This window comes from Cucurbita maxima, unplaced genomic scaffold (assembly GCF_002738345.1).
Source record: "Cucurbita maxima cultivar Rimu unplaced genomic scaffold, Cmax_1.0 Cma_Scf00026, whole genome shotgun sequence".
NCBI classification, from domain to species: Eukaryota; Viridiplantae; Streptophyta; class Magnoliopsida; order Cucurbitales; family Cucurbitaceae; genus Cucurbita; species Cucurbita maxima.
Genome location: NW_019272042.1, coordinates 669,974 through 688,550, shown reverse-complemented (window position 1 = coordinate 688,550; position 18,577 = coordinate 669,974). Strand labels below are relative to the sequence as shown.

The window sequence follows — 18,577 nt, the reverse complement described above, 5'->3', positions numbered from 1 at the left end:
TTGGAAAATTAAATTCTAAGACAGAGGGATCGTACCATTTGAGTCTTTTTTCAAGCTTTTCTCGGAGGTCTAGAGAAAGATGCAAGGATTATCAATTAATATATTTGTTAAGACAGAGGCTTATATCATACTTAAAGCTAGAAGTTATCATCTGATCAATCTCGTGATGAAGAGATGTCTTTTCCAATCTTTCACTAAGAAAGTAACTAAGAAAATAAGGGATAATAAGTGAGCCTTTGAATGAAGGGTTAGCTCTTTCGATCCAAGTGACACGTTTCTACCTTTTAAATAGTAAAAAAATGCAAAAAATTATATTTTATTCTAAAAAAAATTCATCAGAGGAAATTTCAGCAAAAATTTATCAGAGTTGAAGCAATTCTGCAGCTCTCCCTGTTCCTCTTCATTCGAGTACTGAAGAGCTTGAAGGAAAGAACAAGATCAAATTCTAGTTCAATATTTTACACAGTAACCGTCGTCTCGAGCAACTCGACGAATTATACGTACCCGTTGAACAAAATCATTAGCTTTTGGCATTCAGTTTCTCAAGGAGGATTTTGTTTAGAAGCCCAGGATTTGCTTTACCTTTGGATGCTTTCATTACCTGCAAAAAGAGATTATTGTTTAAATATGTGAGTGAGGAAGAACAAGAACAAGAACGAGCAACGAGCAAGGGCGGATTTATGATCGTGGTAAATTAAGTTTTGACTAGGATTCGCCTTCACCTGGCCAGCAAAAAAGCCTTGCAGCTTGGTTTTGCCACCACGATATTGCTCGAGCTGCTTCGGATTCTCTGCCAATACTTTGTCCACCATTCTTTCTATCTCAGCAGGATCTGCAATCTGCCATTACAGAATAGCCAGAAATGAAGATCCTTTCGGTTCGTTATTCGTATCCTAGTGTCGTTATCAAGTAAAACTATGAACCAGATATCCATTGCCTTCATTCCTTTTAACAATTAGTCTAAGATATTCTAGTCCAAGGCTCAATCTTGTTATTGAATTACATAAACCTTGCTGAGGTTACTATGCTAGTATATCGTTTGAGAGAAACCGAGCTGCAATAGACCTGTTAAAAGCAAGAAGTGATGAACTACTTTCATTGAGCAATGCTACAATATGAATTATTCTCGAGTGGAAGTGCTTTAACCTCTTCTCTAGCCAGGCACAGGTAAAAGTCTAAAAAACAATCAATTTAGCCACTCAATATGGCAAGCTCAAGTAACATTAACATGAAAGATACTCGAAGTCAAGCCTATCGCTAGTAGATATTGTCTGTTTTGGCCTATTATGTGTCGTCGTCAGCTTTATGGTTTTAAAACGCGTCTACTAGGGAGAGGTTTTCCCTTTCCAACCGATGTGGAATCTCACAATCTACCCCCCTTGGGGCCCAACGTCCTCATTGGCACACCGCCTGATGTCTGGCTTTGATAGTGGAGCACGTGTGTTGTTATTAATTATGTAGAACAACCTGGATGGCGTCGATTCCAATTGTGTGAGATTACTTACTTTTATGGTATATGAGACAGACACTAGGCGGTCTACCAACGAGAGACGCTGGGTCCCAAAGGGGGTGGATTGTGAGATTCCACATTGGTTGGAGAGGGGGACAAAACATTTCTTACAAGCGTGTGAAAACCTCTACCTAGCAAACGCGTTTTAAAACCGTGAGGCTGACGGCGATTCATAACGGGCCGAAGTGGACAATATCTACTAGCGGTGGGATAAAGTTTTTACACAAGGCAATGAATTTTTTAGATTAAACAACTTACCTGAACCAAATCCTTTTCTTTAATCATCCCCTTTACAGTTCCACCTTTAGCTAGCAACTCGAAAAGAATCTATACAGCATACGAAAAGAAAATGCATCAATAAGAAATGTTAACATTTAAACTAGAACCAATCATCAAATTTAAGGTACCAGTAACACTTTGAAGAACATTTTAAAGAAGTCCTTATGCAAGAAAAAAAACTTACCTCTTTCCCGATCTTTCCGCTAATAGTACCGCCTTTTATCGAAGCGATCAATTCAGCAAGCTCTTGGGGAGTGAGCTTTATGTCATTTATAGCCAACTTCTCATTTTTCATGTAGGCAGCAATATCACCCATTATCCAATTGGCAGCCAGCTTCACTTCGGCCCCCCTTGCAATAGTTGCATCAAAAAACTCAGCCACCTACGATGTCATGCACCCAAAGTTACAGAGAAAGTGCAAAACTAATCAATTATTGAAAAGGAAAAACCATGGTACACAGCTTTGAAGAATTTTCATTTGAACTTTGGCTTGTTTTCCTTATAACTTTCCAGAACTCAAGGACACAAAGAACAATTCTTTAACAGCCCAAGCCCACCGCTAGCAGATATTGTCCTCTTTAGACTTTCCCTTTCGGGCTTCCTTCAAGGTTTTAAATTGTGTTTGCTAGGGAGAGGTTTCCACACCCTTATAAGGAATGTTTCGTTCTCCTCTCCAACCAATGTAGGAACTCACAATCCACCCCCTTGGGGGCCAGTGTCCTCGCTGGCACACCGCATGATGTCTGGCTCTGATACCATTTGTAACAGCTCAGGTCCACCGCTAATAGATATTGTCTTCTTTAGACTTTCCCTTCCGGGCTTCCCTTCAAGGTTTTAAAACACATTTTCTAGGTAGAGGTTTTCACACCCTTAAAAGGAATGTTTCGTTCTCCTCTCACAAACGTAATATAGGATCTCACAAAGGTAGGGAACTGGTAACAGCTAAGGGCATTCCTTCTAATTCAACTTAAAAGTACTTTTTTTTGCCTCTACTTGCTGCGAAAATTTGCTCCCTTCTTTTTAAGAAAACTCCTTTGAAGCCAGAAACTTCCCCTATCAAAGCTATTGCTCTCCCACCTTTCTACAAGGTGTTTTTAGAGTTAATCAAATGGTTGCCATTATAATAACTTCATATTATCCTTACCTTCAATTCCTTTTTACGCCATACTTACATTGCAATACCCAAAACCAACTTATTGAGTGCGTATAAATTCTCAGGTAACTCACACTAATGTCATTTGCCAGGAAAAGCACGTCCTGCATGCTCAGTCCCATACTCTCGTATCTTCTACGCTTCGTTTCGGGAAGTTCAGGCAAAGAATCACCGATATACTCAACGTATTCTTTTGTGAGGATACTTCTGGAAGATCAGGCTCTGGAAAATATCGATAATCAGAAAGTCCTTCCTTTTTCCTCATTGTAATTGTTTTCTAAGCAATAATACACAGGCGAGCACATGAGTTGACAATAATAAAAAGAAATCAGCATAAGTTATGCTGATGATACTCGAGTGTACGAAAAAAGTACGAAAAACCTGAGCGCCTTCTTCCCAGAGTCTGGTTTCCTGTACAATTTGATCACTTTGGCCTTGACTATGGAGAAGCACTTGTCTTGAAATTTCAAAATCAATTGCTCTGCTCACCGATGAAAATGAGTTCAAGTTTTTTATCTCCACCTGCAAATCAATGAGTGTGATTAAATATATAATAAGACTGCACAATGCAATTAGTTGGTTCTTGGTTGAAAGAAAGACAAACTTAATAGAAAACTCAAAGATCGTGAAGCCCGAATCCTCACATTTAGACTACCCCTTCACAAATAGTTCCTTTGTAAGGGCCCAAACCCACCGCGAGTAGATATTGTCTTCTTTGGGCTTTCCTTTCAAGTTTCCCCTCAAGTTTTTTGAAACGCGTCTACTATCTAGGGAGAGGTTTCCACGCCCTTATAAACAATGTTTCGTTCTCCTCCCCAATCAATGTAGGATCTCACATTCCACCCCCCTTCGGGGGCCCAGTGTCACGATCCTACATTTCTGACCGTGCGGCGTCGTGATCTTGACACGCTCACGACTAGCCTTGAGGGGAATTAAGCCCCATATATATTTTTTGTCCCGACTTTGTGGCTTCATCGGACCTTAGACGAGGTTTGTCTTCGCCAATCGAACCTTGCTTGTGCGAAATCCAAGTTTGTTCAACCACACACGCCTGTGTGTGCATGTTCAATTGTCTGTGACACGTCCGACTTGCCTCTACACTAGGCCAACTCATTCGGCTCGACCTTGCCTCTGCTCGGGCCAAGGTCTCTCAATATAACGTCGCATCTCATCTTGTCATCTCGATCCCCATCGACAGGGTCCATATGTCTTGACGCCATCCCGAATCTCGAAATGTCATCGGCCATCATAACTCGCTCGGTCATGCCATCGAGAATGGGCCCGCGTGTCGTTCATCTCATTGGGACTTCCCGAACATCCATCCATCCGGGTTCTATCGAGGCATAGGCCCTCCCGTGCCCATGCTAAGTCATTTACGGATACCGTACCGGATAGCGGGTGTATATAGCAACCTCCAACACGCGGGCTAGGGCGCAATACCGGCACACCCGTGTCACCCGGTACTGTTCTTTAAAAATTCATTTCAAAGGAAGTCGCCCGAGACACTCGTCTCGGCACACTCGCCCACACTGTGACACACGTATGTGCCACAGGGTAGCTCACTTAGGCCACAGGGTAGCTCACTTAGGCCACAGGGCCCAGGGGTGGTGGAGAGCTGACACCATGGTACCCCTATAGTACATTTTGAGCCATTTTCATTCTACTAGATGTAGACATGATTTTGGTAAGGTGTTATACGGTGTCGTGCATTGTCGTCCGATGTCCGATTGATACCAAACTTGGCGACCATTCATATTTCATATGGATGGACTTAACTCTCGAACCGCATGCCCAAATTCTTTCCGAAACCCCGACTTTTGAAGTTAATGCCCGGGGCCCTACCCGGCCCTTCAACAAGCCTATCTTTGCCCTTCATGTCTATTCTGATGTCTCTGTCTTGCTTATGTCTCAACATGTCTTCGATGCCCACTTTGCGTGGTGGTGTGTTGGATGATGCATCGTCCTCCTCAATCGCATCATGACACTCTTCTATCTTGGCCCGCATATGGCCGGATGGGCGTCTCTTGAGGGACACCACTTTGCTTGTCATGGCATGAGGGTCACAACTTACTCTCTTCAAAGTATGGTTGTGACACCCAGCGTCCTCGCTGGCATTCGTTCCCTTCTCCAATCGGTGTGAGACTTCTCAATTCACCCCCCTTCGGGGCCCAGCGTGCTTGCTTGCACACCGCCTCGTGTCCACCCCTCTTCGGGGCTCAATCTCTTGTCTGGCTTTGATACCATTTGTAACAGCCCAAGCCCACCGCTAACAGATATTCTCCTCTTTAAGCTTTCCCTTTCAGACTTTCACTCAAAGTTTTTAAAACGCATCTACTATCTAGGGAGAGGTTTCCACACCCTTATAAAAAGTTTCGTTTACCTCCCAAATCAATGTGGGATCTCACACCCTCCTTCCCCACGACTTCTCACTTTCAACATCCATAATAATCGAATCGAAGTAGGTAACAATGGTTGTTGATATTTATAAAGAAGCCAAAGAATAATTGAGCCTCAACAACCCATCCAACTAAAACTTAATGATAGGGGAAAAGACGACGATTGAGTCATTTCATCCAATCAAAAGATGCTTCAAAACTTGCAAGGTTTCAATAACATTCTAGCAGAGTCATACTCTTGCGACTACATACCAAATCATGAAACACTTAAGTGTCTTTAAAACAATACTTTTGAAAGAACTAAGCTACCTTTGTTCCAAACTGTGACTGCCCAATAGGACGAACCGAGACATTCACATCACACCGAAGCGAACCTTCTTGCATGTTTCCATTACTTACACCCAAATATCGAACCAACCTCTGCAATTCTGCAGCATACTCTGCAGCCTCAATCCCAGTTCTCATGTCAGGTTCAGAAACAATCTCAAGCAAAGGGACTCCTGCTCTGTTTAAGTCAACCTGAAAATACTTTAAACAATCAATATAACAGCCAAGGACAATTATTTCAACATATATACACATAAAAGCACGCCATAACGAAACTCATTCATTGAAACTGGCCATAAAATTGAAGAAAATACAGGTCTGTTAAGATCATAGGCTAAGATATTTGCTTGAAATAAGGATCATATAAATATAAGATAAGAGATTCAAAATTATTTCCTGAGAGTAGCTTCCACTTTCAGAGTGAAGCAGCTTTCCTGCGTCCTCTTCCATGTGAACCCTGGTGATACCAAACCGCCTATGCCCGCCACCATACTCGAGAGGAAGATCAAGATCAATATAACCGCCGCTCGCAATTGGAATATCAAACTGAGAGATTTGGTAGCCCTTAGGGAGGTCAGGGTAAAAGTACTGTTTCCTATCAAATTTTGAGTTGAAAGATAACCTGCAGTTTAGTGCAAGACCCAACTTCACCGCAAACTCAATCACTTTTGAGTTCAAAACAGGCAAGGCACCTGGAAGCCCCATACAAATGGGGCAGATATTAGTGTTTGGGGAAGAACCATAATTGTAAGGGCAGCTACAGAAGGCCTTGGTGAGAGTGGAGAGCTGGACATGGGTTTCAATACCAATAGTTGCTTCATAGTTCTTGGAAATTTGATCAATAATCTGTTTATCAAAATGTGGTGAAATCGCTGTAGGCCTTTTCTTTTCTTGAGTTGCTGTTTGGGATTGCGAGGCTTTCACAGAAAAATACAAAACTCTCCTCCTTTGAGTAAACAAAGCAGCAGGGTGAAGCAACAAAGATTGATATCGAATGCATCTCAGTGCTGCAAATGCCATTTCTGTAGTCCCTAATCTTCTTCCAGCATCAAACAGTTAAAGAACACGGCTGCAAATCAACGAAAACAGCTAAAAATGAAGAATCCCATGAAGATTTCAAGCTTTGAAGGCAATTTAAATCAAATTAAGAAGCACACATCATAAGCGGGATACGAAACAATTCAGCAGAGAAATTAAAACGATATCAATGATAGAAACATCAAAGATTCACAAGCAGAAATGAGAACAGAAGAGAAAAAGGGGACGTTCAAAGAAATCCAGACAATTACATTTTGTAATTTTTAGACTAACCCGAATGAAAATCTGCCGCCGGCGCGATCAACTTCCGCAGTTCGACGTGGGTGCTTCTCTCAAAGGAACATCGGCCACTCTATCTTACGGCTTACTGAAATTCGAAGAGAGTCGCCCAGTTACCACCATGAGTTCGAGGGAGAGATTTTCATTTTCTTATTTTAAAAAATAAATATATAAATGAAGTTTTTTAAAAAACACATTTATTTCTTAAAATATTTTTTTAAAAAATAACAATTTGATATACTCAAAATTAAAAATTTTAAATTAAGCGTTAATTTCTATTTTTAAGTTTTCAAATATTTAATTTTAGCCGTAAAATAACTTTAATAATTATCTACAATTCTATTATTTATTTTTTAAAGTTTTTTTTTTCTTTTTTCACATTAATGGGTGGATAACAGAATATTTCTTATAAGAATATGAAATTGATATGTTTAAAACCGTGAAGTTGACGACGATATATAACAAGCAAAAGTGGATAATATTTACTCTTGTCATCTTGATAAATTAGACCCTATCATCTTAGCTACATGGACAAAGATGAAATGGGAAAATGGAATAAACATCCAGAGTAAAGTCTTAACAAATCCATATCTAATCCGAAAGGGTTAAAACAAATCATAAACCATGAAAGGAAAAAACGAAAATTCACTAGTAAATATTGTTTGCTTTGGTCCGTTACATATCGTCGTCAGCTTTATAGTTTAAGAACGTGTCTACTAGAGATGTTTCCATATCCTTGTAAGGAAGGTTTCGTTTCCCTTTCAAACCATATGAGATCTCACACTCCAAAGACATCCGATAAAATTGGAATGATATAGTGAAGATTAGCGTAGCGAAGGATGACACACACAAATCGAAAAATGGTATCAACGCTAGGCATCAAGCAGTGTGCAAGCAAGGAAGTTGGACCCCTTAAGAGTGGAGGATGAGATCTCACATTGGTTTGAGAGAAGAAGAAAACCTCTCTCTAAAATCGGGAGGCTAACGACGATACGTAATTGGTCAAAACGAACAATATTTACTAGCGATGAAGTTGATAGACCATACGAGAAGGATGAAATGGAAAAATGTGATAAAGATGAAGGACCAATCATATATCTATTGCACCATTTATGAACAAATCCACCTAATCAATGAGACATAATTCTCTTTATTCTTTATTCTGCTGCCATATCAAACCACGCAACAAAAGAAGGCACATACTTTTCAGCCTCACTGGATAACAAATCTGCACCGTTTGATCAACTTCGAGATGCATTCCCAGAGGGGGTTCGAAAGGAAGCCCATTGACAAGTGTCCTAACACGTGTGCCTGTAACAAAGCATGCAACACAGATGGTTCACACGTGTCTGTAATGTCCAAACCTTTGTTCTCCTATATATGTCTCATTACTACATGCTCTGGTCGATGTGGGAATGTATTAAAAGCTTTTGCCTTATGTGCTTTCGGTTTGTGATAATATCATCATCTTCGCAGCTGTTGTTTATTTCTGGTTTTTGGAGACAGGAAGATGGCTCAAACCATGGGAAGGAACATGGCAGCTCCATTGCTGTTTCTCAACTTGATCATGTATTTTATCCTCCTTGGGTTTGCTAGTTGGTGTATTAATAGATACATCAATGGCACAACCTACCATCCTAGTAAGTTTTGCTTTTCAATGTTTGGAGTCTTGCATCAAGTTATGTAGTTCTTGGTGTCTTTTCAACCATTTTCTTTTTGATTATTTGATCATTTTCTGTCCTTGAGAATGTACTTAATAGTCTAATGTCATCGCTACGAATCGCTACCAAACTCATCGTTGGTAGATATTTGTCCTTTTTAATTTCTAAAACGAAAAACGCCTCATTTAGGAAGAGAGTTTCACACGCTTCTTTTTCCGAAGGTCTTTAAAACATGTCTTTCAAGGAGGAAGGTATTTTCACACGCTAAAACCGTGTTTGCTACAGAGAAATTTCTCCAATTTTAGGATGCTTTAAGATCTCTCTAGAAAGAGATTTTCCCACCCTTTTTCTTTTTCTCAAGGTCTAAAAACATGTCTTCTACGTGCTAGGGGGAGATTTTAGGACGCTTTTTAAAACACATCTAGGACTAGATTTTCCACACTTTTCCTCGAGGTCTTTAAAACATGTCTCCTTCCACACTTTTCCTCGAGGTCTTTAAAACATGTCTCCTAAGGAGGAAGATATTTTCCCACGCACGCTTTCCTCATTAAAACGGGTCTGTTGGGGGAGAGATCTGGGGAGAGATTTTTAAGTGAGATCTCCAGATGTTTGTTCTTGGGGGAAAAATGCAAAAACTCTCTTAAACACAAATTGTCAGCTTTTAAAAGCATAATTATGCTAATCATGAGCTATGCTTGCATTGTTCGGCCTCATTTTTTTTTTAACCCAAAGAAGAGACATTGACGGTTGTTTTTGGTTTTTGGACTGGACAAGGTATGGGAGGCTCGCTCACGCCGTTTTTCTTGACATTTGCAATGCTAACAGCAGTTATGGGAGTGGCATCAAAACTGGCTGGACTCTACCATATCAGAGCTTGGAGGAGCGACAGCCTCGCCGGCGCAGGATCAACTTCATTGCTCACTTGGGCTGTAACTGTTCTAGCTTTTGGGTAACTTTCTATTACTTTCACAACCATATTTCTCTTCCATTTACACTTGAGAAATTCTAAGATTCCTTTTTTCATTTCCCTTTTCACAGCCTGGCCTGCAAGCAAATCAGCATAGGAGGCCACAGAGGGTGGAGGCTGAGAGTTGTGGAAGCTTTCATAATAATATTGACCATCACCCAGCTTCTGTATCTGCTCCTGCTCCACGCTGGGATCTTCAGCCGCCGCTACGGCCCTGGTTATTGGGATACCGACTATGGCATGGGCGGAGGAACTGCAGTTCCTGGAGAGCCTCCCAAGGGAACTGCCGGGACCAGGGTGGTTTAGAACAGATGGTTGTTATGTATGATATCAGTTGGTTTGTTTTTCTCTTGCTTTGTTTTCGTGCAAGGACACACAGTTTCTGGTTCTGTCATCTCTTTCAAAACCTCAATGTAGCATGTTTAATAAGAGATTGGTATGTTTCACAATGAAACAAGGATATGAACAGACCAACACTAAACCAATATATGTAACCAATAATGAACTGCCATTTTCATAACAAGAAGATGAGCCTATAGAACACTAATTAATAAAAATGCAAAACGCCGTTGAAGGCGGTTGCAACACTTGCTGAAGTCTAGAAGGATTGAGAAATAGAATTACCTGCGATATCATCTTAAGGGTGAATCAAGGTTGTTCGATCATAATCATGAAGCACATTTATCGGTCACATAGACCAATCGAACTTAAAAACTAAGAACAGTGGCTAGTCTAAATTTTGGGAGTAAGAGAACTACATATTAGACAAAAACTGTGTACTAAGTACTACTCAAACGAGCATTGGTTGGTAATTTGTGAACTAAATACTAACACTGCCAAAGACATACATTCTCGAACTAATAATCTTTAACCTGATGCTGATCAAGGGAAACTGTCAACTAGGGTGGTAACTGATTTGATTGATGAATTGGGTCCGCAGATTTTGATGTTAAAATGACGTCCCCAAACATATATATGAGGCGAAGGTTATCAAGGATGTGAATAAATCAACAAATTTCATTTCCAACCTCAAAGCTAGAGAGCAAAACTGGGACAGAAATTGTAAAGGTTGCACTTACTTCTCTTCACTTTTATCCAGTGCTTTCGTTGATGAAACCTTCCTTGCGACCTTCGAACCCAGGGCGCATAAGTTTCTTCTCCCTCTTAGCAATACGTTTCATCTTCTTATCATGGATTTTCTGAGCTATGTTTCCTGATCTCTTTTGTTGTCTTTCTGATTTCATCTTTTGGGTGGTTTCAATCCTTCCTTTCCATTTCTCAATACTCTTCAGCTGCTGTTTCTTTTCTTTCCGTAAGCTCTTCATCAGACGCTGAGGATCATCATGAACTTTAACCCCAGCAGCTCTACTTGTTGCTGCTTTCCAAGAATGCTTCTTCAATATTATCTCGCCCGTTTCAGGGTCCTTCTTCGCTTCCTCCAACTTTTTTGCCTTTTCAAGCTCCTTCAGCTTGGAGAGTTTTCTCTTCTTATTCTTGCCGTCCTCTTCTTCAGTTCCTAGTTTAACATGACCAAACGCAAGTTCTTTGGTGGCCTCCTCTACATTCCTCTCCATTTCGACCCTCGATTGGGTAGTGACTAATTTTTTGTCCTCAGACTCACTTTCTCTCTTGCGCTTCTTCTGGAAAAGTTCCCTTCTCTCGTTTCTTTCATTTCTCTTCTTTTCCCTGTTTGAACATCCTGTATTTCTATTCCCCCGGAACTCCTCAATTTTCCGATGAAGCCGTTGTCTAAGTTCTTCATATGTCACTGACCGGTCATCACCACCCAACCCAGATGCCATTGGCTTAACATCCTCTTCATCACCATCACTCTCATTTTTCAACTTTTCATTTTCTAAGCTTTCTTTAAGCAAATCAAGGGTTGATTTAGAAGACTTTTCCGGATCCATACGATCTCTTCGTACTTTCTTAAGGTTTTCCTTTGATTCCTTCTTAGCCGTTGCCTTTTCCGTCTTGCTAAGGCCCTGAAACCAAGGTTTTTCTTTTTCATCAGTAGGTAAGTAGAACCTCGCTGGGATAAGTTCCACTAACTTGTCAAAGAACAATGCATGCCCATGGATAATGGACTTCAGATCAATGCCGGAGTTAGAAACTGCGGCAGTCTTCTGCTTTTTCTTCTTCACCTGAAACCATTAAATAAAAACGGGGGGGAAATGAATAAGTAAGATGAGGGGGGAATATCTGATAGCAATTATTCTCCATTTTCATTTCCCTTCGTCATTTGCATAAAAATAAGTGAGCAATAGGGCATCGGTAAAGAGTAAATTTTAATTCTTTTTTTTTTAAAAGTTAAAATACAGTCGATTTTTACCTGTATTTTCTTATCGAAGAGGCAATTACAATCAACAGAACATTTTAAACACTCCTCCAAATTCATAGAGATCCAAGCTTGAGAGGTAAACAAGCACTCTTTTACTCTCAAAAGGAAGAATTTTCCTGCCTAGTTTTAAATAAGGGTGTAAGCGCTTAGGTTTAGTTGGTTTTAATCCTGGACTGCTAGTCTAAAAAAGTAAAACAGAAGAAGAGACGGAGGGAGCGAGAGGGCTAAGATTAGGGAAATGAACAAACGGGTGCAAAACACTCAGAATACTTGCCTGCCAACCTACTACGCCTATCTTTTTTCCTTTTAAGAAAGTCTGCACCTAAGGCCCACTAGAAGACCAGACCACTCCCTTTGGGGCCTCCAATGTATAATATCTATTAAAATTACGACTCTAAATCATGAATATAAACCAGCAAAACTCAACCAGTCCTACTGTCCCGAGTTGAAATCAAAGTAGAACACGAACCAAGTGAGATGTGATGCGATACATACCCTTCTCCGATACTTTTTCGATGTGAAACTCTGAGAAAGAGAGCCGATCGTTGGTCTAAAGGAGAAAGAAGGAGGGGAGCTGGCACGGTATTTTTAAGGAAAAGACGCCAACTTATTTTGGGTCAATTGGATTCGTTTGTCGGCTAGTTTAACTCACTGAGATGAAGTTCGAAGAATGGTCTCAGTAGATGAGAGCAGAACAATGTTTCTGGACCACGCAATCCATCATTTCCAACAATAGCAACACCTAAACTAAAACGAGCACCCCAAGTCCAAGGAGGGTAAGAACAATCCGAAGTACACAAAAAAAAAACCAATACTTTCAACGAGTAGCCTATTAACTACCACGGCACTGTGAATAAAAGTAAGATCCATAGTAGAACCAAAATATATTTAATGTGTATACCAAATAGCGAGATTTCTTAAAATCAGTAGAAGTATCCTTCCAAGGAGTATTAACTACAGTCCAAAAAACAATATCAGAATTCGAATAAACCAAACACCGGTACACCACTGAGTAAACTACTCGTATCCTCAGAATCAAACAAAGCACCAATGTATTCCAAACACCGTCACACCACTGCGCAAACTACTCATATCCTTAGAATCAAACAAAGCACCAATAAATTCCACAAAAAACGGAAGACCGAAGTAAGCCTCAAGAAAAAGAGGAAGCAGAAAACGAAGCGCGAAAGAGTGCAGAAGGTCGCTTTCCGCCATTAAAGAGAAAAGGAGGACAGAATTATACCTTCACTTGGGAAGAGGAAGCTACAGTGTCTGGCGCAGTCATCTTCAACCTCGCCTTCTACTTGCTCCCAAACGAACACGCAAAAAAATTAGGGCAGGAAAATAGTAAATAATGCTCTGTTACTATTTATACTTTTTCTTTTTCGAAGGAAGGTGTTGGGCGTCTTTTCACTTCATCTGGATATGAAATTGGGCTTGGGCCACTTGTAAGACGGCCCATCTTATGAAACAGGCTTAATTAGAAACTGGGCTTGTAGCCTGTTAGATAATTAATTAATAATTTTAGCAAATAAATAAATTTCTTTCATTTAATATATATTTAATTACATTATTATTATTTATTATAATTAAATAATTAATTGTATTAATTTTGATAAATTATAAATTAATTAACTAATAGTACTCACTTAAAATTACAAATAATTATAAAAAAATTGTTATAATATAACTTTAAATTTTTAAAAAAATTAAAAAATTAACTATTTATTAAGGTATTATTTAAAAATAGTAAAATAAGTTTTTTTTTATCTTATGCATTAAATGGGTTATTAAATGTTTGACATTAAAGTTCAAAATAAATGGTTGAAAATTATTAATTTTTACAGAATTATTTTTACTTTATTTTTCTTATTTATTAAAATTAATTTGTGAATGAGAAAAAATAAAATATTATTTAATAAAGATAGGTTTAAAAATGAAAATTTCCGTAAATAATATACAAACGGGCATTTGATAGTTGCATGTGCTCATTATACGTTTCTGTTTCTCTCTCACTTGGGGCCTCGTATGCCGGTGCCGGGTCTCGTGTTCTTACGACTAGCCGCTGCATCAACAACCCACCAGGTTCGTTTTCCTCGCCCAGGGATCCAATTTGTGTTGTGGATCTTTGATTCTGATGTGTCATTTCTTCTTGTAAATCTTAAATTTGTTTAATTCTGTTGGATTTTTTGTTGGAAATCTGGAATTTCGGATTGAATGTTATTGGTGATCTGCTCGATGGTCGATCGAGAGAACATACGTCGATTTCATTTTTGGCTTTTGGGTTTTTAAGAAGGCGAAATGGGTGATGAATATGAGAATTGAATCTTGTTTGTGTTAGATTTCTGTGGAAATTCGGGGATTTGGGAATTCTTGATCTTATTGTTGATTTGGTGTATTCTTGCAGAGTTGACTTGGGTTGTTGAATCCACAGAGCGAGTTTGTATCGAGGGATTCCATTGAATTGTAGGAAATCCTGAAATCTGGTTGATCAATGGCAGCTCTTGTGCCTCCAGGGGCACCTCGGCCCAATGAAAGCAACAGCAATCAAGCTCCAGCACCACCGCCTAATTACTACCCCAATTCTCAGACAAATCCAGGTTCTTTAGCTGATAATTTTCACAATATGAATCTCAATCGACCTCCTTCAATGCCCAATTCGTTCCCCAGGCCTCCATTTGGTCAATCGCCACCTTTTCCTTCGTCGGCACCCCCACCAACTGGGATTTCCGGTGCGCCACCTCAATTTTCACGCCCAGGTCCACCCCCGGCTTCAATTACCCGACCTAATATGCCTTCATTAGGGCCTCCACCATCTGCATTACCTCCCAACATGGCTCCAATGAGACCCAGTGGGCCGCCTGTTGGACAACCATCTCCATTAGTATCTAGGCCACCTCCGCCAGGCGTTGGGGGTCCTGGCCAACCGTCTCATAGGCCACCACCTTCAAACACTGTTATTTCCTCAGGTTTGTCCAGTAGTTCAGCTGCGCCTCCCCTTGGTGCACCTCCACTTGGTGCACGTCCAAGTGCAACATTTCCCCCTTCTGGTAGTAGCCCAAGCATGCCTCCACCAAATGCTCAGAGTGGTACATTGAGTAATGGCCCTCCAGCATTCGCTCAGAACAACTTCCCTGGTGGACCACGTTTTCCTCCAGCAGTCAATGCACCACAAGGTCCTCCACCATCCGTTGGTCCTCCACCAATGGGAGCATCTGTTCAGACTCCATATATGCATTCTGTTCCAGGTGGCCCTGGATTCTTGGCTCAATCAGGTCCTCCCGGGCAATCAGCACCACCATTTCAGTTGGCATCTCAAGGAGTAGCGCCACCTTCAGGTTCCCCATTTGGGCCACCAACATGGCCAATGCAAGCTGGTCAGGTAGCCGTTCACTTTTAACTTGTTGAGTTTATGCATTATGTAGTAGTTAGGTGAAGTTGCAAACCTATGCTCAGGCTTGCATACACTTGTAAAAATATGTGTCTGTGTATACATATTCTTTTTTGGGGATTGAATTAGAGAAAGAGTTTACAAGTTTTTGGACATGCGCTTTATAGGCATATGGTACCTACTCTACTACATAACTCCCAATTTTAGACGTGAGGAGAGAGTTTCCAGATTTATCTTGAACTGCTGAAAGTCAATAATTTGTTTAAAGTCAGAAGACGCATGGAAAAAAAAAAAAAAAAAATAGCAGAAGTTGCCCATTGTGTCATGTACAGCTTCTTTCGATTTTGTTTTTCAGACACATGTTTCAAGTACTTCCTTTTCATCTCGCCCATACTTTTGTTTTTTCATTTGTTTTCATGAAAGCTAAGTTCCTTGTTTGGGAAAAAAACATGATCCTTTCCTTTTTTTGAAACTAGGGGACAGCTCCTCCACCTATTACTGGTCAATTGCAGCCACCTAGAATGTTTGGGATGGTGCCACCTCCACCTAACCAATCTATGACTACCATCTCACCTGCTATTGGTCAAACCGGATCTCCTGCAGCCACACAATCAAAAATTGATCCTAATCAAATACCAAGGCCCGTTCCAAATTCATCAGTTGTCCTGTTTGACACTCGTCAAGGCAACCAGGCGACTCTTCCCCCGGTACTTTCTCGATCTACATGTTGTTAATTATGTTCTACTTTTTTATTTCCCCAATCTTTGATATCCTGTCCTAGGGATATTACTGATAGTCTTGTTGCATGAACATGAATTTCAACTTTATTTACTTCAGCTTGTGTTTATTTCTTTCAAGCTTTAATGTTATCATTTCCTTCTTTAAACTTTGTGAAGCCTGCATCAAGTGAGTTTATTGCAAGAGACACTGGGAATTGCAGTCCACGTTTTATGAGGTGCACCATTGGCCAGGTGAAGGACTAGTTTTCATTTCATCATTTTCCCTGTTTATCTTTTGCTTCATATCTTCGTTGATGGTTGCCTTGCGAAGTCTCTGTATCTTGATATCTTATGGTCTCTGACTTTTCACAATTTTCAGATCCCATGCACAGCTGATCTTTTGAATACATCAGCCATGCAGTTAGCTTTGCTAGTCCAACCATTTGCTCTTCTACATCCTTCTGAGGAGCCCATCCAAGTGTGTAATGCATCCCTTTTTTGCTATTCTTAATAAGCTAAAGATGCAATGATAACCGTTAAGCTGTACCAACAACTATCAAAACCAATGAAGAATCTAATCCAGAAGAACGACAATCTTTAACAGAAATTACACAATTACCCGTATCTTACTATATCATCAGCCTTCAAATGAATTTATTTGTTATGCAATGGTTATAAATACACTCTTGTTTCTTTAATTTTTTACATATTAGGAGAACATTGTTGCAATTTTTTGGTTTTTTATCTTGTCAAGTTGTTGAATTTTATTAAACAGTGATGCCATTTGTTTATTCGATGGATTTTATATTATAGGTTGTGGATTTTGGGGAAAGTGGGCCTGTCCGATGTTCTCGCTGCAAAGGCTATATAAATCCTTTTATGAAGTTCATTGATCAGGGAAGGCGATTCATCTGTAACTTATGTGGTCAGTGAAGATGTTTACTAATTTTTTAGTGGGATATTCTCATGTTGTTTCTCTTAAAGTTTGGAAATTTGTTGTTTGATTGACATAGGACTATCATTCATCATTTCTGCAACTAGGTTTACTTACTGTCTTTGCATATTTTCTGAATTCGTGATGTCACTCTTGGTAATTTTTTAGTTAAGGGCGTTACTTTGAAGCTCATTACCTATCTGGCTTCATTTCTGTCAGTCACCTCCTTATTGTTATAAAATACACAATACTGCCTTTTGTCGAATGTCAAAGGATTTCTTGCATGTGTGGAATTCTATTCTTCCTTTCCTTTGTAGGTGGTGACCTAAAACCCTGTGCCATTCCTTTTTCAGGTTTTACTGATGAGACTCCTCGTGAATACCACTGTAATCTTGGTCCTGATGGTAGAAGAAGAGATGCTGATGAAAGGCCCGAACTGTGCAGGGGAACAGTAGAATTTGTTGCTTCTAAGGAATACATGGTATGGTAGTTGGTTTATGTTAGTCCATTAGCATGGACGTTAGTTTCGTTCTTATCTTAGGTGTTTAGTCATTATTGATTTTTAATGGATGGAGACCAGTTTCCTTCCTTTTATTTTTATTTTTTTGCCAATAAGAAACAAACTGATAATAAATGAGAGAAACAGCCTCAAGTGAATGGGATGAGGAGGCCCTTGGCAACAAAAACTAAGCCATTAAGGCTCACTAAATGATATCATGACTTATTGGAGGGCTTTCTTCTAACCTCTCTTGGCTTTTGGCGTTGGTTTTCTCTCGCATATTTCATTGATCTATGAAATATCATGTTTCTAATGTAAGAAAAAAACAAACTAATTGAGGTAGAGTTAAGCTGGATTAGGTCTTATTTATTTATTTTTTTTCTCTCCCTCTCTTTAGTTTGTTAAGTCCAAGCTATTTTGACTATATGCACGTGTGCACACAGACACACATTGACATACTGCTTCTGATGCATTTTGACTCCAGGTGCGTGATCCAATGCCAGCTGTTTATTTTTTCCTCATCGATGTGTCCATGAATGCTATACAAACTGGTGCCACTGCTGCAGCATGCAGTGCAATTAGTCAAGTTATTTCGGATCTTCCAGTAAGTTCTACATTTCACTGGATGCATTATATATGCATGTATGTGTTTATAATTCATAGCTGTCAATAATACTCTGTGACATTTATACTTTTTTACGAGGGTTTATGATTTTTCCTTTCTTGTGGTATTTGATGCATGACCATAAAAAATTGGTTTTACATGACCCTTAACCTTTCTTTTGTTTCTATAACTATTTAAACTAGTCTGAAATAATAGCATTGGGTTGGTATGTTGTGGAAGAGCAACTTCTTGCGAATCTGCTTTCTTGTCTTCCATAAACTGAAACTGCAATAATAATAGGTTTTGATATGATTACATTTCTTTTTGACAATTCAATTTTGCCATTTAAATTTTTAATCCTAGGCGTTGGGAACTGTTGTATCAGTTTATTATCGCTAGATTTCTTTTTTTTTTTTTTTTTTTTTTTTTTTTTTTTTTTTTTTTTTTTTTTTTTTTTTTTTTTTTTTTTTTTTTTTTTT

At 39.5% G+C, this 18,577-nt stretch overlaps 4 protein-coding genes and 1 long non-coding RNA gene across 5 annotated transcripts in view; 3 read left to right on the top strand and 2 right to left on the bottom strand.

The window, feature by feature from the left end:
* Positions 1 to 153: 153 nt before the first annotated feature.
* On the bottom strand, positions 154 to 7,115 carry LOC111498923 (glutamyl-tRNA(Gln) amidotransferase subunit B, chloroplastic/mitochondrial-like). Its single transcript, XM_023150284.1, is given in 10 exon segments — positions 154 to 601; positions 723 to 839; positions 1,769 to 1,837; positions 1,974 to 2,171; positions 3,017 to 3,147; positions 3,150 to 3,219; positions 3,324 to 3,464; positions 5,648 to 5,857; positions 6,062 to 6,734; positions 6,977 to 7,115. Coding segments are annotated over 9 exon segments (1,641 nt in total). The 5' UTR covers positions 6,686 to 6,734; positions 6,977 to 7,115; the 3' UTR covers positions 154 to 520.
* A 1,277-nt stretch (positions 7,116 to 8,392) lies between these two features.
* LOC111498858 lies at positions 8,393 to 10,122 on the top strand. The gene is made up of 3 exons (XM_023150212.1): positions 8,393 to 8,622; positions 9,418 to 9,592; positions 9,682 to 10,122. Exons 1-3 carry the CDS (start codon positions 8,493 to 8,495, stop codon positions 9,914 to 9,916), a joined length of 540 nt encoding a protein of 179 aa, XP_023005980.1. The 5' UTR covers positions 8,393 to 8,492; the 3' UTR covers positions 9,917 to 10,122.
* Positions 10,123 to 10,250: 128 nt separating this feature from the next.
* The window catches only part of LOC111498857 (surfeit locus protein 6-like), a 10,756-nt gene continuing 2,429 nt past the window's right edge, over positions 10,251 to 18,577 (bottom strand). The window contains exons 2-3 of the mRNA XM_023150211.1: positions 13,195 to 13,289; positions 10,251 to 11,754 (exon numbers count right to left, since the gene is read on the bottom strand). Of these exons, the coding sequence (XP_023005979.1) occupies positions 10,702 to 11,754; positions 13,195 to 13,236 (1,095 nt within the window). The 5' untranslated portion in view covers positions 13,237 to 13,289 and the 3' untranslated portion in view covers positions 10,251 to 10,701. The remainder of the gene's footprint in view (positions 11,755 to 13,194; positions 13,290 to 18,577) is intronic.
* LOC111498856 (protein transport protein Sec24-like At4g32640) overlaps positions 13,918 to 18,577 on the top strand; it is a 15,770-nt gene continuing 11,110 nt past the window's right edge. The window contains exons 1-8 of the mRNA XM_023150210.1: positions 13,918 to 14,036; positions 14,359 to 15,333; positions 15,819 to 16,049; positions 16,239 to 16,313; positions 16,441 to 16,539; positions 16,875 to 16,986; positions 17,349 to 17,476; positions 17,979 to 18,098. Coding sequence (XP_023005978.1) covers positions 14,446 to 15,333; positions 15,819 to 16,049; positions 16,239 to 16,313; positions 16,441 to 16,539; positions 16,875 to 16,986; positions 17,349 to 17,476; positions 17,979 to 18,098 — 1,653 coding nt within the window. The 5' untranslated portion in view covers positions 13,918 to 14,036; positions 14,359 to 14,445. The remainder of the gene's footprint in view (positions 14,037 to 14,358; positions 15,334 to 15,818; positions 16,050 to 16,238; positions 16,314 to 16,440; positions 16,540 to 16,874; positions 16,987 to 17,348; positions 17,477 to 17,978; positions 18,099 to 18,577) is intronic.
* Positions 15,349 to 15,643, top strand: LOC111498859. The gene is made up of 2 exons (XR_002720873.1): positions 15,349 to 15,551; positions 15,593 to 15,643. It is a non-coding gene; the product is annotated as an uncharacterized LOC111498859 (long non-coding RNA).

Coding starts and splice junctions, on each gene's coding strand:
- LOC111498858 (XM_023150212.1), top strand. CDS start 8,493: ATGGCTCAAACCATGGGAAGGAACATGGCAGCTCCATTGCTGTTTCTC. Junction 8,623..9,417: donor TGGCACAACCTACCATCCTA/GTAAGTTTTGCT, acceptor GGACTGGACAAG/GTATGGGAGGCTCGCTCACG. Junction 9,593..9,681: donor GTAACTGTTCTAGCTTTTGG/GTAACTTTCTAT, acceptor CCCTTTTCACAG/CCTGGCCTGCAAGCAAATCA.